Source organism: Castor canadensis, chromosome 8, assembly GCF_047511655.1.
Source record: "Castor canadensis chromosome 8, mCasCan1.hap1v2, whole genome shotgun sequence".
In the NCBI taxonomy this organism is placed as follows: domain Eukaryota; kingdom Metazoa; phylum Chordata; class Mammalia; order Rodentia; family Castoridae; genus Castor; species Castor canadensis.
Window position 1 is genome coordinate 25,210,580 of NC_133393.1, and position 21,784 is coordinate 25,232,363.

Consider the following 21,784-nt stretch of genomic DNA (forward strand, 5'->3'; position numbering starts at 1 on the left):
GAGGAACCACCACCATCTTTATTGCTATTTGCACACTGCAGTCCTCCCTCAGTGGAAAGTAAGCACCCTATGGACAAGGTCCTTGCTTCCATCACTGCCACTTCCCTGGTACCTGGGACAGTGCCTAGTGCACAGGAAGCAGTCAATCAATGCTATTTCCCTGGATGGAGCGGAGGAAGGGCTGGTGGAGCCTTTCTGAGGGAAGTGGGGCAGAAGAAGGAGGGGAGAGGTCTGGGGACCTGGAGGCAGGAAGCCAGGCTTCAGGACAGCTGGAGCATGTGAGGAGACTCGAGGGCTGAATACATGGATTACACTATCTGGCATAACTGATCCCTAAGCTCTAGGTGGGGCTGGAGTGGGCAAGAAATTGAGAGGAGGCCAACTGCTCATTAACTCCATTAATGAGAGATTAATGGAGCTTCAGGGAGCTGGGTAAAAGACTGACTGCTCAGAACTGGGCAGGCTGTCTCCCAGGCAGTACATTCTGAAGGATGAGAAAACTGAGCCAGAGGCAGGCCTCCCCCTGCAACTTCATCTGGACTCAGGGGTGACTGGCAAGACCTCATTCCACCTACTCTTTCTGTAGGGATCCCAGCCTCTAGGACAATGGTGTACTGAAGCATGCATTAGACACCTCACCTATGGGTTGCAACCAGTGAGGTGGAAATGAGGAGGTCTCATTTTCCAGATGAGGACAAATGAGCCTAGGACCAGGGAATGACTTGCCCAGGTCACACTGGTGAGCGGCAGAGTCCAGACTTGATCCAGACCTTCTTGACACAAAGCCCACACACCTGATCAAGTATACAGCAGCTGCAAGACCAGTGTAGGGGGGAGGGCAGCATTTTATTTAGCAAAGATTGTGGCCACCACACTCCTAGAGTGGTCATGTCACAGAGCTTCATCTGTCCTGAAGGAAGAGAATCAGGAATCAGACTGTGGAGAAGAGCACTTCCTAAGGAAGGAAGTGTCCTCAACTAGGGAACTTGTCTAATATTTGGAGGCGGGGGGGACACAAGAAGAGTGAGGAGTGAAGGTTCCAACTCCCCTGGCTCAGACTGTGAGGGCTGGAAGGCATAGTGACCCTCTGAGACAAAATAGGAAGAGCCTAATCCTCCCAAAATGTTTTTATGGGTTGCTTTTTTTTTTTTCTGTTTTTGTCTTGGATGAAGGTAGTTTTTTGCAGCTGCCTCACCTCATCTTGCACCCGGCCTTTGGGTTGATAACAATCGATGCCCTAAGGTGCAACCAAGTGGCTACACCAGGCCTGCAGGATTGGGTGGAGGTGGAACAGGATTAGGGTAAGGCCACACCACCATCACTGTTGTAATTTCTGCCATCACTGCCAGACCCTGGAAGTGGGCAGAGACATGGGGGGCTATGGTTTGCAGGGATTTTCCCAGTCTCTTGGGGTGGCACTGTTGAGCACATCCCCATCTCAGAACGACCCAGGGCAGATGAACTCAAGACACATGTAGATCACAGAGTCAAGTGCAAACACCTGTCCTAGAGTAAACAACCAGCAGGAAGATGTAGAAACTCTGCAGTCAGCAGCTGACTGTGTCTGTGTGAGCCTTCCCTTATAATCTTCAATCCTCATATCCTCAGGATCCCTGCTGGCCTTGGGCTCCCACACAGATGGGCCAAAGCCTCACTCACCTTTTTGAATCCATACAGCAGGCTGGCAATTGCTGCCACCAGAATGAAGTGTTCAATACGATGGTCCAGTCTGGCAAAGACTCTTTCTTTTTCTGAGGTGCAAGTCTGAGGAGCAAAGAGAGGGACAGTGACCAAGGCAGGTGGGACCTCAAGCCCCCACATCCCTACTGATCCTGTGACTTTCTTTTCACAACTCTGATGTCTAGGGGACTCTGAGGCCACATCTCTCTGGAGTTCTCTCCTATCATGTTGGGAGCAGAATGGCAATGAAGGAGACTTTCAGTGGCCTCAATCTGAGCCCCAGTCACTTCTTCCCCAATACCTGTAGGCATGTTTGTTGGTCCCTGAACTCCTCACTGGCATCTACATCTCTCCTCTTTCTAAACTGCCCTCTGTATCTCAGGCTTTGTCATCTGTCCCTATCTATGATGCCTTAGCATTGTGAAGGTCCTCCAGGGAGACCTTCCCTCTTCTGAGCCCTATTCTTCCCTATGGCCCCATCTTGATTTTGCTCCCCGAGGAGAACCATAGCCTGTTGTCTGTCTTCCCTATATTTGTTTCCTGCCTTCAGACTACGTGGGAGTTAGGTGAGGGAGGGAGACTGCACTGCCCAAACTCTCCCCACTAGGAAGAAAGGAGAGGGAAAGAGGGAGGCAGAAGGAGGAAGGAGGGTAGGAACTCTGGAGAGGCTGTTTTCTGCCCTGAACAGACAGATTTGGCCATAAAGAAGGAAGATGAAACCATTCAGGTAACAGACATCTGCCATTGTTCTGACCAGAGACTGCAGGGCACCGAGACCCTCTTTAAGGCACAGAGACCTCCTCTGACAGACAAAACAGTGGAAAGCAGGCTGTGACTGTCCTGCTTCCCTTCAGGAGCCAGGGGTGACTGCAGAGGGATAAGAGACAATGGACCTGACCAATAGTGTACTGGAAAATGACCCAGTGCAAGTATAGCCATGGGACAGTTTATGAGAGTTTAGCCAGTGTAATGGTGGTCCTGTAAGATTGTAATGAGATGAAAAATTCCTACTGCCTAGAGTCACAGGTGGCACACTGCAGCACAGTGCTTGGTGTGAACTATGGCAGTGCTGCCACTTGTATAAAAGCATAGCCCATAATACTCGATAATGACAAGAAACCACTATGTTAGGTTTGTGTTTTATTATACTATACTTTCAATCATTATTTTGTTTATTTTATTTTTGGGGTATAGGGTTTGAACTCAGGGCCTATACTTTGAGCCACTCCATCAGCCCTGTTTCGTGTTGGGTATTTTCAAGATAGAGTCTTAAGAATTATTTGCCCAGGCTGGCTTTGAACTGTGATCCTTTTGATCTTTTTCTCCTCAGTAGGTAGGATTACAGGCTTGAGTCACAAGTGCCCAGCTCAATCATTATTTTAGAGCATACCACTACTTATAAAAAACAGTTTTCTGTATAACAACCTGCTTAGATATGCTGGCAGCCTTATACATCTCATGTTTAGCACCTCTCTCTCTCTCTCTCTCTCTCTCTCTCTCTCTCTCCCTTGTTCCTTCCCTCCCTCTTTCTCTATCTCCTTTCCCTCCCTTCCCTCTCTCTCCCTCTCCCTCTCTACAATGCTACACCCCCAGCCCTAATACATTTTTTGCCTGCACCCTTAGGCCACCTGCGTTGGTGGACCCATAGCATCTAGGTTTGCATAAGTACATTCTATGATCCTCACATGATGAGAAATTGTCTAAAGGCACATTTCTCAAAAACATCCTGTCCTCAAGGATGTATGACTGTGAGAGTTTCTTACTGGTCAGCACACTGAGCCCAGGAGATGTGGTGGCTGCTGCAGCCATTGTGACATGAATATGGATGTCCCTGGCACAGTTGGGACAGTTCCAAGAGTGCCAATGGGGGGATGGATCCCAGAATCCTAAGAGGTCAGAAGGGAATAAAAACAGCTGGAAGAGATTTGGAGATTTGTAAGAGCAAAGCTGAACCCACCTCCAATGTGCTTTCTAACCAAATCCTAGTGAGTTTTTGGCACAGACTGAACCGATGCTATGAAAATCAAAGACTGAAAATAGCTAAGACAATGTTAAAGAAAAACAGAAGTGGAAGACCCACACTATCAGATCTCAGGGTTTGCTACACAGCAGTCACTAAGCTGTGGTGCTGGGGTAAGAATGGATGAATAGAGCCAAAATGAAGTACAGAAATAAACCCACAGAAACATACTTGGCTTTCAATAAAAGTGCTCACAACTAAAGGGGAGCAAGGGAAGGGTCTTTGAAAAAAAACCCTGAAATACTTAGATATCCATAAGGGAAAATAAAGTAATTGACCTCTACCTCACTCTGTACCCAGAAATTAATTTGGAATGGTTCGTGGGCTTAAATTTGAAAGCTAAAATAGTAATAAAACTTCAGGAATAAAACATAGAAGGATGTTTTCACAACCTCAAAGTAGGTAAAAACTGTCTTAGGCAGTTATAAAAGGCATTAGCCACAAGAAAAGAAGTCCACAATTGAAAAACTAGAAAGAGGGGCCCTTGCAGAGCCACAAGAAGGGCGCTGCTTCCAGGGAAGCTCTGGGAAACCATTGGCTTCTACACAGGAAGCACACTGGGAGCACAGGAAGCCCCACTGGTACTATCAACTGAGCTAAAGAGCTCTCTAGAGATGGATGAGTGACAGAATCATCACCTGACCATATGGAGATTGTTCTCAAGTGCTCCCAGGAAGAGAAGCGCCAAAGGTGGAAAAATCTCAGGGGTTGAAGAGACTGTCAAGAAACTCCCAGAGATGGTGGGAGATCTGAAGCAATAGTGGGGAGACTTGCTGAGTCGGTGGAGGGACTTCCAAATACAATATCAGAGTTCCCTGGTGGGGTCAGCTGAGCTGTTGGATGAAGAACAACAACAAGGTGGGATTAGAAGAGTTGGCTGTGTCTCTGGGTCCAACATCCACATCCTCACCCAAGACCCTATGTCTCAGCCCAGGACTGTCTGTGTCCAGTCAAGACATGCAGGTCCAGGAACAGCAACAGCAGGGCATCCATGGTGCCACCTGACCATGCCCAACTCTCTGCTCTTGAAAGGCTCTAGATGCTATTGAAAGTCCATGGAGAGTCAGTGTGCCTAGGGCCTCCACTGAAGCCAGAAATGCCATCCCCAGGGAGAGGTCACCAAGCTATCCCAAAGGATTAACTTGTCCCAGCCTAATCTCAGGAAGTGTTGGGTGAAGGGCAGCGTGAGTGAGAGTCTGAGTACTCTCCAACCTAGCCCCTGGGCTTTTCCTGGATTATCCCTTCCCTGCCTGAGTTGGTCCTTAGCCCAGACACTCCTGGAAATGGGGAAGCCCAGATATCCTATCCCAAGGTCCTCCACTTACTCCTAGAATTACAACCACTGGTGGGGTCAGGATATAGGGATCCCTCGGGAAAGCAGGATTTGGTTGCCAGGGCTGGGGGTAGGGGTTAAGGTCGTCAGGCCTGAGGATGGTAAACCTGACCTTTAGGAGACTTCAGGGCAAGGTAGGAGGCAGGACACTGAGCCACCTCTCACCTAGATGACTGCAGTTGGCAGTGCTTTCTGTTTCTGTGGCAGAAAGCAGTGCAGACAGTCCTGAGTCACAGAAGCCCAGCACTGGGGCTGAGTCAGCTGCATGGGAATCCAGCACTGTGAAGCTGTCCTAAGACCCATCTATGTCAGATTCTCCACCTATAAGCAGAGGTGGTCTAGGACCTACTGCAAGGGGTTGGTATGAGCCTAGCACATAGCTGTGTCAGTTGTATAAGCTGTGGTCATACAGAAAGAGTGGATACACCAGCTGAGAAAATGCTGGGGTGCTCCACTCTCCTCTTAGGCAGATCCAGAAACCCAGAAACATCTCTCTGTGTCTCCCTTTCTCCTCCTACTTGTACCTTCTGTGTGTGCTGCTTTTTGACCATTTTTCTTCCCACTGAGATCTTCCTGCTCTCCCAAGCAAGTCTGGGAGTCCCTGGATGTCTCCCTTCACCTTTAGGCTGCTGACCATCTCTAGCAGCCTTTTCCTGGTCTTACTACTGGCTTCTCTAACTCCGCCCAGTTCTCTCTTTGCCTCCATCCCTCTGTACTCAGTCTGGTTTTGGGCAGAGTGAAGGACGACCTATAGGAAAGAAGCAGGTAGGAAGATTCAGGGCCTTTGCCCTTGTGGATCAGGTGGGCTCACAGGACTGGTCTATTTGGCATGCACCCCTTTATCCCACTTCATGAGTGATGGGTTCTAATCTCTTTGCCACTGACCTGCTGAGTGATCTTAGCAAGTCATTTACCCTCTCTGGACCTGTTTACTAATTTTTAAAGAATGGTTGAAAGCTAGATGTGCCACAAACTCCCTGTACACATGGGTCCTAGTGCTTGCTTTCCTTGGTTGGGAGTACGTGGGTAATCCCTTTGCATTCCTGTGCAAGGGTAGGGTAGATATTTGATGAAACTCATGTCTCCCCATGCATATCTAAGACGTGTTAGAGTGACTAAAACAAACCACTCAAACATGGAGATTCCCCATTACCCAAAGACTAGGGCACAGGGCACTTGGGCTGGGGAATTAACTTGGCCCAATCCACCCCTCCCTTTTGGGCTCACATTCCTGAGCCATTTGGTGGCAGGAATGATGTCAATTAGCAGCAGTTAATAATTAATTACTAAAGAGTGCTGAGAAGCCCAGGCTTGGGTGGGGTCGCAGATAGTTGCAGGTGGGTCACCTCCTTGGTCCCAACTTTCCTCTCCATTTCCCTCTTGGTAGGACCAGGCACCCCCCACCCCCCTGCCAGGTCAGGAAATTGGGGGGAGGGGGGCACAAGCTGAGGGAAGAGGACCGCCCTCTACTTTTGCTAAGAGCCCTGTGAATGGCCCTCTCCAAGGTCCTGGAAACTATACAGGAAGAACTGGAAGATCCAGTTCCCAGATCCCCCTCGCATTTCCCCCAAACACACTGCTAAGGACTGAGGGTAAAAAGAGGGCTCCAGGACTTCTTTGGATATCTCCTCTGGCTCCTCCTGCTTTCCAAGAGGTGAGGTGGCCACATGGGGTCCACGCTGCCCCTCTTCTTCCTCCTGGTCTTCCTTGGCAGTTCACAGGCAACAGGTGAGGGCTAGAGGGCAGACATCTGGGTCCTCAAAGCCAGGAGAGGCTGGAGAAGGGGAGGGGACTCCTTGGCCACTGAGAGAGATAGCTCACCCCAGGGCTGAGCTTCCCAGGATCCAGGCTAATCCCTGCTTCTAAGAGGCAATGGGAGGTTGCCAGGGAGGAAGAGGAATCTGTGGGAGTGTGGGGCAGGAGAGCCCCTCACCCCTAAAAGAACACAGCCTTGACTGATGGATTCTGAGCTGCACTTTTGGGTCCCCAGGACCAAGTGTGACTTTGCAAGTGAAGGTGAAAGAGACTTTTCAGACCAGGGTCTCCCATGGCTCCAGCTTCCCGGAATTGCTCAGAAAGGTAATTCTCAGGGAGGGGAAAGAATGTGGCTATGTGTTTCTGGGATCAGTTTCTGCTGGGGGCTGGCTGTCTCAAAGGTAGGACTGGAGCCAACTTATGCCTCATCTTCTAGTCCTTTTTGTTCCTCAGGTCTGCCTCCTCCTCCACCTCCCGCCAGGGACCAAAATTACCCTCCATCATAAAGGACCTTCACACCACCTCATCTGCAAAGCCTAAGAGCAACTGAAGCCCATGTTGGTCAGGGCATTTAGTCGCTGGTGCACCAGGGTCATGCCTTGACCCTATCTTCCAGCAGGCCTTCTCCCTGTTGTGTGCTAATAAATTTGCTGACTCCAGTGCCTTGACTTAGTGGTTCCATGAGCACAGGGTGGGCAGAAAAAGGGAGCCGGACACCCAAGACTCTGACTCTCCCAGCTACTGAGCACAGGGTTCCGAGATGGACTCTTCCTCAAAACCACAAAGGCCTATAGGGATTCTGGGGAATTAAGTAGCTGCATGAGGGTGGATACACACACACACACACACACACACACACGCACACACGCAAACTTCCAGTTGTGTTCTTCAGAACACCTGAGAATAAAAGAGAGTTAACAGGTATGAATTCCTACTTAGTTTCAGCCTGATGTTTTCCCATGTCTATGTTTGTGGCAATCTTGAATGCAGCATAATAGGTATCATTATTGTATCTTACAGATGAGGAAATTGATGCTTAGGGAGGGCAAGTCACTCACCTGAGGTCCAATAACAGCAGGGAGATCAGGCACCAGACAGCTGTCTTGGTTGAAGCAAAGTTTTTATTTCAGTCTCCTCCCTTTGCTTAAGTTTTGGGGCTGGGACTCAGAAAACCCAGACAGGGATGCTGACAGAACACCCCAGGACATTGGGCCCCTAAAGGTGACCAGTATCTTGTCCCTAGCCTACACCAGTGGACAGGTGACACACATGGGTCAGGTGTACAAACCCCAAACCAGCTGGGGAGCTCGATATCTGAGTCCCCAAGAAGCTAGAGAAGACAGAACTGCTCCTCAGCCTGGTTCCTAGCTCCAAGAGCCTGAAATCACCAGCATGTGTTTTCTAAATTCTTTTCTCCAGGAATTGAATTCTCAGATTCAAGATAGAGCAGGGCAGTGAAGAGAAGGCTTTGGGTTTCACTAGAGCTGGGGGTGGCAGAGGCAGCTAACCAGTTCTCTGACAGCCATTCTTATGAAGTCATGTGAATTTTCGCTGGGAACATGGCTCATTATGGTACGCGTTCCAGCCTCCCTTGCAACTAGGTATGGCCATGTGATTAGATTCTGTACAACAGGATGCGAGTGGAAAGGAAGTGTGCAACTTCCTGGTAATATTCTCGAAAAGAATTTCCACATCAGAGGGGAATAATGCCCAGTCCTTAAAACAGCCTACAAGGTCTTAAATAAGCACTTTCCAATAGAACTTTCTGTGATGAAGTAAATGTGATGACCAACATGGTAGCCAATAGCCACATGTGGTTTTAAACACTTGCAATGTGGACAGTCATTGAGGAACTGAATGTTTCATTCTATTTCACTTTAACTGCTTTAGTCAAATGACTATCATTTTATACAACACAGCCCTGAATGGTCCTCCTTGAGCCTTTCCTGCTCCCTGCCACATTCCTCAGCTCCTACTTCACCTCCCACAGCCTCCTTCATTTGCATTCCCTGCACACTTGGCCTCCTTGTGACTCTGAGTATCCTAGACATGTCTCCATCTTAGTTTTGCTCTGGCTCTTCACTTCATCTGGAACACTCTTCTCTCTACATCTACTTGGCTAATTCCTACACCTCCCACAGTCTTTGCTTTAACTTCACCTTTGCAGGATCTACTTTGATCTCCTATTTGATGTTACAATCTGCCCCCCAACACACTCACTCAAGTGCCCTTATCTTGTTTTGGCCTTTTCTCCCCCACAGCATTTCAACTTTCAAACATCCTGTATCATTTACTTATTTGTATATGTTTATTTCTGACTGTCCCTGCTGGGTGTAGTAGACCTTTGCTTCACTCACTGATGAATCCAGTTTTTAAAGTGGTGGCCAGGACATTGTAGGTGCTGAAGAAATACCCATTGAATTCAGGGAAAATGGGAAACTGCCCACCTGCTTCTTTTCCATACGCAGACATATGGTAGGAGCTGGAGCAGATCCGGGACCCAAAGTAGTGAACTGAAATGGCAGGAGAATAACACTAAAAGGGACATGGGCACCATTACTGCAGAGCCTTGCATGCTGATGCCCAGCAAGAGAAACATCCATCTTGTGTAAGCCACCATTTCATCTCAAGTTTGATTACAGCAGCCAGAAAGAAACTGCACCTAACTTATCAGGTTCATTGCTACCTTGTACAACTTCCATTCTCTGAGCACATTTCTTCATCTTCAAAATGGAGCTAACACCCACTCAGGGAGGTTCTAGGTAGGATTAAAAGGCATTTAATGGAGGACCCAGCTCATGACAGGCTCACCATAAATAGCTATTCAGAGGTGCTAGACAGACTTGGGTAATTTGGATGCAGAAGGACCAGGCCTCTGAATTCCACTGAGATGAGACAAGGCGTTTTGGTGGATAGGGTGGCTGGTTGTTCATCCATGAGCATGTAACTCAGTCAGGTACTGAGTGAGTCTCTGGTGGTAGGTTCTCAAGTGCACAGAGTGTAGGGAGCACAAAATTCCCAGCACATGCTGCAGCCCTCAAGCCTAAAGGAAGTCCCTGCTTCTCTCAACACCTCTGGAGACTGGCCAAGGAAGGAAGCTTCCATTTGGTGAGAAATGGAACCCATAGGGCCTGCAGCAGTCAGGGCACTGTAAGTCTGAGAAGCCAGTGGATCCAGGGTCACTGTGCCCATGCCCTACCCCAGTACCAGAAAGCTCCTCCTTCCTCCAGTAAAGCAAATAGGCCAGCACCCACACTCCTCTGCCGCCCAGGGCTGGAAGCTAAGAAGCACCTTCTTCTTACGCCAGATGGGGTTTTCAGGGAACAATGGAAAGGAGGACAAAAAACCCACAAGCAGATGTGTTTGGGATTTTATAAGTTTATCTGAATGAATCTTCTCATTCCCAAACTTGCAGGTAGGACTGCACAAAAGGGAAGCTGGGTGGTAACAGCACACCTTAAGGATGCCTCAGTCCCATGACCAGGCAGGTCTGCTTCCTCATTTACAATTTGAGGAGGACAGATCGTGTAGTCTCTGAAGTCCCATCAGACAGATCAGGGAGGAAAGATGTAAGTTAGAGCTCAGAGCTCCCTGGGGCTGGGAGCCTCATCCATCAGCTGCCGGAGGTGAGAGGCTGCCTGGTCCAGTTTTGACAATTCCAGCTGGAGAGAGGAAAGCTGGATAAGGAGAGAGACAGTAAGGATCCAGGTCTGAGCTCACCCTCCCAGCTCATACTCCCTTAGGGACTCAGGTTTCTTGGGTGGCCTCCCTGAGCCTCACCCTTTGCTGCCTCTGTGTCTCTGCCTCTCCTTCTGATACAGTCTGGGCCATGAGGCCATCAAGCTGCTTCTGCAACTTGAGTCTTCGGGCGGCTAGGCGAGGTAGCTGGGTCTGAGGGTCCACCAGGCCCTGGGGAATAACAGGGAGAGAAGGCTGAGACATCTGCAGCCTGCTTAGCCTTCACTCTCTCTACCCTAAGGCCCACCTTTCCCCACCCTTCCATTTTGCCCAGCATTCTTCTCAATCCCTTCAGTCCCTTCTGGTTACCTGCAGCTCCATGTAGACCTGAATGGTGTCACTGAGTGTGGCCTGAGCCCATCCAGAGGGAGCTACTGCTCCTGGGGGCAGAAGGCTCACTGCTGCACAGTGGCTCAGGGTGCCCAGAGGCTCCAGGAAGACCTGGAAGAGGCCCTGTTCTTCTGGCTCTGAGCTCTGCAGCAACACTAGAGAAGGGAGAGAAGGAGGGAGGGTCAGGGCCTAAGCATCAGCTCCCACCTCACTTCCTATCTGATACCTCCTGACCCTGGGTTCTGCTCTCCCTTGGGGAAGATAGCCAGGTGCCCAGGATCTTACCTCGGGGCCGGGCTTGGGTGAGCTGGTAGGTGGCTCGGAGAGCCCGCAGCACCTGCACAGCCTCCTGGACTTGGGAGAAGTGCTGCTCCAACGCAGGCTGGCGCCAGTGTTCCTGGCAAAGGGAACCCAGATTTTGCAAAGAGGCTCCTGGGAGACTTAGCATCAACTCCCTTGGCTCTGTCCTAGACCCATCAATCCCCATCTTCCTACAGCAACAGATCTTCCTCAACAACACATTAAATGCTTCACCTCTAGGAACAGGGCAACAGGTAAGGAACCATCTAAGAAGGGTTTAGATGACCAGTGACGATGTCTGTTGAGTTGGTCTAACTGAAGATGGACAACCACCACAACTAAATTAGAATTTTAAATACTATTCAAAATTCACAAAACCAATTACGTATCAAAGAAATTTAAATAGTTAAAACTTTAAAATTTTTGGGTGAATTTATAACATTTATCCCTCTGAAGTCTTAAAGTTGCTTTGAGATTTTAGGGACACCCTGTTACTGACTCATCTAATTCTCATCACAACCATGATACACACTACTACTATCCCAAGCTTAAAGGTGGGAGAAACTGAGGCACAATCACATGCTGAGAAGTACCAGTCTACCAAGTACCAATCCTCCTTTTGGCCACTATGCTAACACTGCTCACCAAGCCCTAGTTATCTCAGCAACCCTAAGGAACAATCCATCTTCCTCAAGGCTCCAACAGTGAAGTGGGAACCCTTGATGCAGCAGTACCTCACAATAGAGAGCCCTGTTAGAGGCTTCTCCCCCCTTCACCGGAGTCACATTCTAAAGTATGAGTCTATGTGACTCACCAGGCTACGGGCAGTGGGATAGGGAGCAACACAGATGCTGGGGACAGGGGTGCCACCAGGCCTGGGGGGCAGCCTCTGCCAGAGCTCTTCAGCCAGGAAGGGCATCAGCGGTGCGAGGAGACGGAGACCAATATCTGCGCAGGAGAAGAGGACCTGAGGAGGCCCAGGGGGACAGGGCTCCAGGGACAACACTGGTTTCACAGCCTCCTAGGAAGGAAGTCCACAAATCAGAGAATAGGCCACACTTCCTCCGCAGTTGCTCCTATAGCTATGGGGAGTGCTGACGGCAAGCAGGGGCAGTTCCTGGTAGGGAAACAGGGGCAGAAACACTGACCATGTCTGATACCACCAGCTGGCCCCAGACACACACTGGAGAACGTGAAGAGGAGAAATCCAGGGCAGTGATTCCCACAGGTGGGTGAGGAAAGATTCCCAGGGGGATGTGCAGTTCAGAAAAAAGTCAGTTTTTTACTCATCAGAACAGGACAAAAGTTTTTTAATAAGGCTGAGAAACTGTGAGCGAGGGTGTGGTCAGCGGTGGGACCATCAACACCACCTGGGATATGAAATGCACATTCTGAACACCCCATCCTGCCTGATCTGCTGAAGGACCTACACTGGGGGTAGCCAAGCAATCACGGTTGACAAACCCTCAAGCAACTCTAATGTGGAACATGGCCTAACAGCCACCACACTCTCCTCCATGTCCCCTCATAGTACCTGACTACCCAGTCTAAACATAGCCCAGGAGGACTGAAAAAGTCCACTCTGTCTTCCAACCCTGTGAGGTTGTTTTCTAAAAGTCTCCCCTCTTCCTTCTTTCTCACCTGGTGACAGGCAGACAACACTGCCTGGCTGCGCTAAGACACTAGTCCCAGGGAAGGGGAACTGGAACTTCCACACACTTTCCTTTCCTCATTGAGGGGACAATGAGGAATCACTAACTCCACAGCTCTCAGCCATGGCCATTTTCAGGAGGAACTAGCAGCAAGCTGAAGGAGAAAGTGCAGGATCTCGCCCCACTGCTTACCAGGTAGATGTCACAGAGGTTATGGAGCCAGAAGTGGTGAAGTGCGTGAGTGACTATCGAGAGCTCCTGGGTGAGGAAGCCACGCTCACACTCACAGGCAGCAAGGGCCAGGCGGCTCAGGATCCAGGCATCCATGGGGGAGGAGGGAGATAGCTATGGGTTGGGGTGGAGGTAATGTCAGAACCCAGAGTGCTAGACCCCCACTCCCTGCCTCCTCTCCTTCCAGGTGACCCTTTTTCTCAGACATGTAATCACTCCACTCCAAGCATGACTGCTTTCTCTCTTTCACCTCCTCTGCAGGCTGGGGTACAAAATTCTCCCCTAGAGCATGGAGGATAAAGCGCAGGGCATTCCAGATCTTGTTGCAGAAATGGCGGCAGCTCAGGACCTCAGAGACAGACAGGTGCAGGTCGTCTCCTGGAAGGGAGAGAATTGGTGAGTCTGCACCTGGATCGCAGCATCTTAGGAAGTCCTCCATCCTGCTCAGGTGCCCTCGGCAATCTGCTCACCCCTAAGCTTACCAAGGACTCCACGGGAGCACAGTGTGAATCTCAGGGCATCTGTCCCACACTCAGGGATCCCATGAGGAAAGTCTTTTTTCTACAGAGGAAGAAGAGCATGGCAGACACCAACTGGGCTGCAGGGCAGAAGCCTGGGTTGCAGAAACCAGTGGCCCAACCTAGAGGCCTGCACCAGGCAGACATGGAGTCTCACCTGTGCTGCAGCTGCAATGGCCAGCTCTGCAGGGTCCAGGTTCCCATCTCTTAGCTTGGCCTGAAGCACCTGGGGATGGGTAAGGAAGTCAATGGCCTAGGTTGCAAAACCACCCCTACAAGGGTCATGCCTGCTGTCCCTCATCCCTGTCTCTCCTTGGACACCTTCATCTCTCCAGCCGGGCCCTACATCCTTACTTGCAGCTTCACTCCACTGATGATGTCCCGTGGGTCCAGCACATTCCCCAGGGATTTACTCATCTTCCGGCCCTGCCTGTCCCGAACCATGGAATGAAGGAGCACCTGGGGACATAAAGGGGGTCAGCTTGGACCTGTAGACTCTATACTTTAGGGGTCAGGGTAAGAAGTGAATCAAGAAAATGGGAACACAGAAAATATCACACTATGGACCAGAAGAACGGAGGGCAGAAAAATGGAATTCACAGAAAGAGGCAGGGAATAAGACGTTATTACCTTGCTGAAGGGGAGCTGACCAGTGAGCTGGGTCCCCAACATGACCATTCGGCCCACCCAGAACAGTAGGAGGTCACTGCCTGTTTCCAAAAGTGACAGAGGGTAGAAACGAGCAAGGTCTGGGGTCTAGGAGGAAGAGATAAGCAATTACAGGTCCAAGTCCCCCACCCCACTGTCCACCTTGACTCTGCAGGGCCCAGCCGTCCACCTTCTTCATCGTGCCCACCTTCACTCTCTCCCTCTCAACCCACCTCACCTCGTGGGGCCAGCCCAGGGCAGAAAAGGGAAAAAGAGCTGAAGAGAACCAAGTATCCAGGACATCAGGGTCTGGGAAACAGAACAGGAATTGGGGACAGGTAGAACCTTGGTGTGTATCACCTCAGACCACTGCTGCCCACCTTCCAGGCCAACCTCCCCTTCAGAGACTAGGGGGTTCACCTTCTGTCCATTCCCACTTTGTCCACTCCCACCTGCTCCCCTCAAAGACCCAGTCATGCCCCTTCCCCATTTTTCCTCTCTCCTTCCCAGCTCGGCACTCACCCCTCTCTAAGGTCAGCTCGGCCTCTGGACTTCCTGTCAGTTTTGCTGCTACCTCTCTGGCCTCGGCTTCTGACCGCCCAACCACCCAGCATTCTTCTCTGTCATCCTGCAAAAGTAAGAGGTATGGGAGAGTGAGGAAGGGTAACAAGGGGTAGGTGTAAAACTTAGTTCCCTTCTTTGATCACAGAGTAACAGCTCCCTCTGGGGGCGAAACTGGAGCTCAAGGAACCTTGGTCACGCAGTAGCCTCCATGACCAAAACCATGAAGCATTTAGTGGCAGGAACTGGCACTGGCGCTGCTCTGACTCCTGGCTAAGGCTTGTTCCACCACACCCAGCCTCCTCACACCAACCTTTTCTTGCCCCTCCATAACCAGGTAGGCTGGAATCCGATGGCCCCACCACAGCTGCCGGGAGACACACCAGTCCCTGCCAAAAGAAAGAAGACATCAATGGCACCTCAGCGTGACCAGTGGGTCCCCCTCCCTATCTTCACAAGAGCTCCTCTCACCCTTACCCAATGTGAGCAAACCAGTGACGCCAGTTCTTCTGGTGGAAGGAGGGACAGAGCTCCAGGGCACCAGACTGCACAGCCTGGAGGGAAACGAGATGTTAAGCAATGCTTCCCTTCCTGCCCACCCAACCTCTGGGTGGGAAAAGTGGCCTCTGAGGTAGTTTTATAACTCAGAAAAGACCTCACAAGCCTCCCAAAAAAAGATTCTGGGCCTGAGCAAAGTACAAGCCAGCCTTCTCTGACTGGCTTGCCTTGCACACGACAGTCCCCTTTGTACCACAGCTACAAAGTCTTTGTAGCAGAAGGTCTCCCATTCCCATTTCTTCATCTCAATTCTTAGGAGTTTCTCTACTCCCAGGCCCAAACCTTCCTCAAACTGTGGCCTCACCTTGGCAGCTCGATCCCCCATTTCCTGGCAGCGGACAAACCACTGGCTCTTCAGTAGATATTCTATCACGTCCCCAGAACGGCTGGAAGGGAGGCAGGGTGAGTTCAGTCTTCTGATCCTCAGGCTCTGTGCCTTTTCCCAGGGACACAGGGCCCTCAGTACTGAGGAACAGCCATGAATATAACTAACACAAAACCTGTTTTTTAATACAGGGAGTGCACAGCCTATCCTGCTGTCACTCTTAAGCATCATTCATTCCCTTTTGGGGTGGCCCTTAGTAAAGGAGTTAAAATGGGGCTACCTGCAGAAAGGCAGTACCATGGAGTGGTCCTGAAGGCCCCGGATCTGGCCCCGTTCGCTCAGTGCACACATAATCTTTTCCCTGGCCACAAATCGGTGAAGACCCTGGGGAAAAAGTGGTGTTAGGAAAGATTAAAGGCCCCTTAAGAAACAAGAAGGAGGGAGGCAGACAAGGGGTGCCTGCAGAGGATGGGGTAATACCAAGGTGGTCCCACCTGCAGCCATTCCCCACAAAGAGAGGTCATGGTCCCATCCTCCGCAATGACACTCAGGGGACTCAAGCCATGTCGGGCTCCCATCTCAGCATCAGTGGGACTATGAGCTGGAGTCACTTTCACTGCACCTGGGGGCACACAACTGCAGTGAACGTTGACCCTGACCTTTGCCTTGGCCATGAGTTTCACCCACGCCTCCCTACCCCTCCCCTGCCTACCTCCCTTTTGTTCTCACTACCAATTCTGATCTCTGATTTCCCACCCCTACTTTCCTCCTCTTCTTGGTTCCCTCCTCTCTCCCACCGAGCCCCCAACCCTTGCCTCCTTCTCTAACCTCTGACTTCTACTTACCTGTGCCTACATGTGCCTGAACAGCAGTGTCTGTGATGAGGGGGAGAAGCTGCCCTGTCAAGGGATGACGAAGCTGTCGCCCGTGTAGATGCTGAAGGGAAAGGAGAAAAATCAGGGACAGGCACATGTCCGGGGTGGAAAGTCCTGAGGTCTGAGAACCCCAGGGATAGAAACTGGAAAATAAAAAGCTAATGCAAGGTCAGCTTCTTTTTCAGGGCCCAGAGAGCAAATATCTCAGGTTTTTGAGCCAAGAAGTAAATTCAGTCTCTGAAAAACCCCTCAAACTGGCCACTGTGTCATAGTTAACATCAGCCATAGATAATACAAAAAGAAATGAGTGTGGCTCATATAAAACTAAGCAGCAGCTGGATTTGGTCCAAGAGCCATGGATGGCCAACCCCTGAGCTAAAGAAAAATCACAATTATCAAGAAAAGAGCAGAGTCAGAGACACTACAGAGCTGAGATGAGAAAATTCTTAGAAAAGAAAGGAACTGAAGGGGAGCCAGCATCTTGAAGAAAGAATAGACCATGGGGGCAGGAAGGTCATGTGTAGGCACTAAACTGTGTATTCCTTACCGTATATCTGGAGTCTTCAGGGTGAACAGCCACAGCCACATCTCCAGGCAAAGTCTCTGGCCTTGTGGTTCCCACCACAACCTCTGTATCTGAAGATGAACATTTAAACACTTACAGCTGGTCATCACCCTCACCTCTCACCCTGACACAGCTAAAACCAGCAGAACTAGGAGAAGGAAGGGCAGGGAACAATCAAGGTGGTACAGGTCCCCAAGAACAACTAGGAAAATTAAAAGCCATGTTTATAGGAGCCCAAGTTTCCTCGGCCAAGAGAGGGTGTGGGTGCAAAGAATACTTTGCATGGAAGAAGCAGGGGTCATATTAACAAAAGCAGCTAGAATCCTGCTGGGTGCCCAGATATTTGGGATTCTCAGTCCTAATCACAAATGCTGTGCACTCTTCAAGACACTGAAAACACTTCCTTGGACTAGTCCTATCTTATCACTTCCCCTTCTCTGAATTCTTGAGAACACTTATACAAACCACACTTTAGAACTGATCTTCTGTCTCTTTCCTGAGTACCAGACTCCTGCAGAATTACACAAACCTCCCAAAGAACATGATCTTGTATGCTCCTCTTACACCCCCTGTATATCCACAGTAAAGTAGCCTTTGGAGGACTACACTCACCAGGCTCTCCATCCACAGGAAAAGCAACAGAAACAAGGAGGCCAAAAGACACAGGGGTGAGGCAACCAGGCAGCCAGAGCTCCGTACGGCCAGGCAGGGGCCGATTCTCCACCTGGAGGTTCGAAGAGGTCAGGTCAGACAACAGCCTTTCTATACAGCTTACACCCAGGATTTCTACCACCACACACTGTGTACCCTGGCTTCTCTACAATCCATCTAAATCCCATTCAGAGGACTCAGGAGCCCCCTCTCTTCCCCTCATCCAATTTTTGTGCAGTCACAGTTACAGTACATATTCATCGAACAGAGCCATGGTGAACCATTGCCTTGAGCACCTTACACAAATTCTCATTTACGTTTTTTTTTGGCAGTACTAGGGTTTGAACTCAGAGCTTCACACTTGCTAGGCAGGCACTCTTACGGCTTGAGCCACTCCACCAGCTCTTTTTTGTGATAGGTTTTTTTGAGATAGGGTCTAGTGAACTATTTTCCCAGGCTGACCTCAAGCTGCCATTCTCCTGATCTCTACCTCCTGAGTAGCTAAGATTACAAGCATGAGCCACCAGCACCGGGCCTCATTTAGTTTTTAGAACACCCCCACAAGCCAGGCATTCCAACATCTCTGACAGTTGAGGAAGCTAAGACTTACAGAGCCTAAAGCCTGAGGAAAGTCACCCCGCTGCTGAGATAGCACTCACATTTGAATCCAAGCAGTCTGGCTCCAGACTCTGAGCTCCTAAGCACCTGAGCTCTTACATATCTGCTTCTCTACCTTGGGCTCACCTCAATATCCGAGACAGCTGATCGCAAAGCACAGGACCAGTTGACAAGCTGACGGTTCCGGTACAACAACCCCGCATTGTAGAGTCGCACAAAAGCTTCAGTTACAGCCAATGAGGAGCCCTAGAATGACCTGTGTCCACATCTAACAGCCCCTTCTCAACTGAACCTACTCCCCTTCAGTGACACAGTCATTCCCCCTTTCTTTCCCAACTTGTCCAACAAGCCCACTCCCACACAGGTCTCTAAACACCCTCTCCCCAGCATTCACAGGGACCGTGACACATAACACTCACAGCATCCATAGTAAAACACTCTCGATCCCAGTCCAGGGAGGCTCCCAGAGCACGCAGCTGCTCACAGATCTCTCCTCCTTTCCTGCACCCAGAGACTCTGTCAGCAAACATGTCCCAAGTACCTCCCAGGTATCAAGCCCAGTGATGCCCCAAGCAATACCAGGTGCTGAGGAAAATGCAAATGCATTGCCACTGATCCAGCCTCTAGAAGCTGATGGAGACCCAAAACCCCAGTGTGGGGATTTCTATGATATTAAAAGAGGCAGAAGGAGAGGCAGTCACTTTGTAGAAAGCCCAAAAAAGACATACAGAAATGACAGCATGAGATAACAGACCTTTAAGAATGAGGGTAATTTTATGGGAACTAGAAGGTAGAAACAGGTAAGTGGGAGAAGTAATGAAATCTAGGAAGAGGAAAATGGGATAAGTATACATATATGCACATATACACAGACACGTACTTCTTAATGTATATATAGTATATACACAAGCACACATAAAGCTTGGACATGCCACAAAATGCTAAAGGATCCCAGAGTTTCTGTCTCTGAGGAAGTTAGGGCTGTGGAGGGAAGAACTGAGGGCTACAAGTTAGGAGAAGAAGTGGTGGGAAGCAAGGACTTTTTTTTTTTTTTTTTGCGGTACTGGGGCTTGAACTCAGGGCCTACACCTTGAGCCACTCCACCAGCCCTTTTTTGTGATTTTCTTTTTCCAAGATAGGGTCTTGCAAACTATTTGCCAGAGCTGGCTTTGAGCCACAATCCTTCTGATCTCTGCCTTCTGAGTAGCTAGGATTATAGGCGTGAGCCACCAGTGCCTGACAAGCAAGGTCTCTTCTTTCTGGGTAGCCCTTGAGGCCATTCCCATTATACTCACACCTCCTTCCACTGCCACACCTCCCTCAGAAAGTCCTCCCGTCCCAGGTCGTGCCTCCTCACTCCCCGCTCCTTCCACAGTTGTTTCTCCACCACAGCCTGCAGTAGTATTTAAGGGCAAATGAACAGTGTGTCAGTTCCCTTTGGGAGAAGACAACAGCTTTCAACCAAGACAAAAAATGTGACCAAAGACCTACTTGTGTAGCAATTCCTGCGTGATCTGAACCAGGGACCCACAGCACCTGATCCCCACGCATCCTGTGCCTACAACAGAAACACCCTCAAGGGAGCCCTTGGGCTCACCTGCTTATGTTCACTCATTCCCACCCTTCCTCCTTCCCTTGAGGCAGCCCCCATTCCCCTCTCACCAGCGCACAAGGGCATCCTGTATGGCCACTGTGAGTGCATGGCCAATGTGCAGGGAGCCAGTGACATTAGGAGGTGGGATACACATGGAAAAAGTTTCCCCTGTAGCCTGGGGCAGCCGAGCCTAGGAGGAGGAAAGTCAAAGGGCAAGAGAGGACTGGCTGTTACCCAGAGGAACAGCACCCTCTGGTGCCTCCAAGGCATAAAGAACTTCAGAAAAACCTTTGCAGAAGCTAGAGGCCAAAAGTAAACAAGCTCTGCAACGTGAGCTGAACTCTGAAGCTCACCTGTGCCCATCAACTTCAAGGGCCACTCTTTACTAACCTGATATTCTGGTTTGAAGAAGCCCTCTCGCACCCACCACGGGTACCAGGCAGCCTCAACATATCGGGGGCTGTAAGCAGGAGGCAGGGGTCCAGAGACATCTGTGAAGCAGAAGGGAGCTCCACTAACTTTTGAACTTTGTTCCAAGCTGCATTTCAGCAGATCAAAGGGGCAACAAAAGTAGGAAAGGAGTAGCCAAGTGTGGTATTACATGCCTGTAATCCCAGGATTCTCTTGGGAGGAAGATACAGGAGGATCATGAGTTTGAGGCCAGCTTGGGTTATATAGGGATACCACCCTAGGCAGCCTAGCTAGACCGTTTTTATTTTTTAGGGGAAAAAAAGGGGCCTTCAGGTTCCCTAGTTACCTTTCTTTTCACCAGGTTCTGTTGGGATTTCATACAATACTATCTCCTTAGGGCTCCAGGCCTTACTGGGTTCTGCAAGTGACTGAGAAAAAGGAACAGAAGGGGAGTCATGCACTTCCCAGTATATTACAGCATCTAGACCCCTGCCCAAGTGTCTCAGAGGCCCAAGAACGAACTGATCCCTGACCTTGTTCTTCCCAGTTATCCCAGCCTCCAGCGCTGCCTGCTTCTCCAGTAGGCGCTTCTGCTTAGCTTCACGGTTCCTCCGAGAGATGGAAGATCCATGTGTAGAAAGGGGACGGGGCCTGGGGAGGCCCTGTGAGAGCCTCAGCCCACAAAGTGGTGGCCGAAAAGAGGACAGAGGCAAATGAGGCATCAGGAGTGTTTGAGAAGAGACCAGGATCTGCTCCAGATAGACAGCACATTAGGTAAGGCGGGGGGTGGGGGGGGCGGGGGCGGGGGACGGGACGGGGAGCACAATCCCCTAAAGTCATTCTTTTTCTGGCCTCTTACTAGCAGGGGTCTCATCCTAGCTCCTTCCCCATAACCATTCTTTTCTGTGGGCTGGAATGCAGTGACCCTGGAATCATGGAGACCAGGGCGCTTCTGGAGCTGAGTAGGAGGCTCTGCCCCTCAACCCATGCATCTGCGACATGGCTGACAGCAACCACAAGGACGGGAGAGGGCTTAGGAGAGGTTTCAGGGAGGGGGGATGTTGGACATCAGTGTACGTAAGTGCAGGCACGGAGCCCTGGAGCCGCCCGCAGTGCCCCTGGCCCACACGGCCCGGCCTTCCCGCCTGTCGCACCACGTGCGCCTGGGCCCGCAGCGCCTGCCACCTCCCCCGAAGACCACCGGGTGCACGCTCACCCCGCTACCCCGCCGCTATCCAGCGCGCCCCGCGGCAGCAGGGGCTGCGGAGACCCGCGCTTTCGACCCCAGGACGTGGCCGGAGATCCGCGCACGCGTAGAGGCGGAGCATCACCCGGCGCGTGCGCAGTAGCTCCCCGCCCCCAACTCCCGGGACAAATGGCCGCCCGCGCGGAGAGGGCCCAGTCGTTGACGGGGAAAGCCC

General features: G+C 50.6%; 2 protein-coding genes across 5 annotated transcripts; one reads left to right on the plus strand and one right to left on the minus strand.

Annotated features, from left to right (window-relative positions):
• Positions 1 to 6,527: 6,527 nt before the first annotated feature.
• Positions 6,528 to 7,447, plus strand: Sfta2 (surfactant associated 2). The gene is made up of 3 exons (XM_020174862.2): positions 6,528 to 6,761; positions 7,024 to 7,112; positions 7,242 to 7,447. The coding sequence occupies exons 1-3, from the start codon at positions 6,701 to 6,703 to the stop codon at positions 7,326 to 7,328; spliced, it is 237 nt and encodes a 78-aa protein (XP_020030451.2). The 5' UTR covers positions 6,528 to 6,700; the 3' UTR covers positions 7,329 to 7,447.
• A 2,699-nt stretch (positions 7,448 to 10,146) lies between these two features.
• Vars2 (valyl-tRNA synthetase 2, mitochondrial) lies at positions 10,147 to 21,709 on the minus strand. 4 transcript variants are annotated; one of them, XM_074082568.1, is made up of 30 exons: positions 21,580 to 21,709; positions 20,897 to 21,112; positions 20,710 to 20,791; positions 20,343 to 20,443; positions 20,021 to 20,142; positions 19,850 to 19,916; positions 19,654 to 19,751; positions 18,778 to 18,859; positions 18,485 to 18,604; positions 17,702 to 17,813; positions 17,072 to 17,160; positions 16,495 to 16,585; positions 16,144 to 16,271; positions 15,930 to 16,033; positions 15,629 to 15,710; positions 15,244 to 15,320; positions 15,080 to 15,155; positions 14,728 to 14,833; positions 14,444 to 14,514; positions 14,188 to 14,313; positions 13,912 to 14,016; positions 13,715 to 13,783; positions 13,522 to 13,600; positions 13,290 to 13,417; positions 13,001 to 13,153; positions 11,971 to 12,177; positions 11,142 to 11,253; positions 10,836 to 11,011; positions 10,569 to 10,697; positions 10,147 to 10,450 (listed from the first exon to the last, which is right to left on the minus strand). In XM_074082568.1, exons 2-30 carry the CDS (start codon positions 21,083 to 21,085, stop codon positions 10,370 to 10,372), a joined length of 3,162 nt encoding a protein of 1,053 aa, XP_073938669.1. In that variant the 5' UTR covers positions 21,086 to 21,112; positions 21,580 to 21,709; the 3' UTR covers positions 10,147 to 10,369. The 4 variants fall into 4 exon arrangements, with proteins under 4 accessions (XP_073938669.1, XP_020030454.2, XP_020030456.2 ...); XM_020174865.2 differs by having other exon boundaries at positions 10,147 to 10,465; XM_020174867.2 differs by lacking the exon at positions 18,485 to 18,604 and having other exon boundaries at positions 10,147 to 10,465.
• Positions 21,710 to 21,784: the final 75 nt, after the last annotated feature.

What these genes read in the sequence shown, in the direction of transcription:
- Sfta2 (XM_020174862.2), top strand. Translation starts at nt 6,701, where the DNA reads ATGGGGTCCACGCTGCCCCTCTTCTTCCTCCTGGTCTTCCTTGGCAGT. An exon ending in TGGCAGTTCACAGGCAACAG is followed by an intron (nt 6,762 to 7,023) that starts GTGAGGGCTAGA and finishes TTGGGTCCCCAG; the next exon opens with GACCAAGTGTGACTTTGCAA. An exon ending in TCCCGGAATTGCTCAGAAAG is followed by an intron (nt 7,113 to 7,241) that starts GTAATTCTCAGG and finishes TTTGTTCCTCAG; the next exon opens with GTCTGCCTCCTCCTCCACCT.
- Vars2 (XM_020174865.2), bottom strand. Translation starts at nt 21,085, where the DNA reads ATGCCTCATTTGCCTCTGTCCTCTTTTCGGCCACCACTTTGTGGGCTG. An exon ending in TCCTGTGGATGGAGAGCCTG is followed by an intron (nt 17,161 to 17,701) that starts GTGAGTGTAGTC and finishes GTTCATCTTCAG; the next exon opens with ATACAGAGGTTGTGGTGGGA. An exon ending in CCCTGGGCTGGCCCCACGAG is followed by an intron (nt 14,314 to 14,443) that starts GTGAGGTGGGTT and finishes TCTTCCTCCTAG; the next exon opens with ACCCCAGACCTTGCTCGTTT.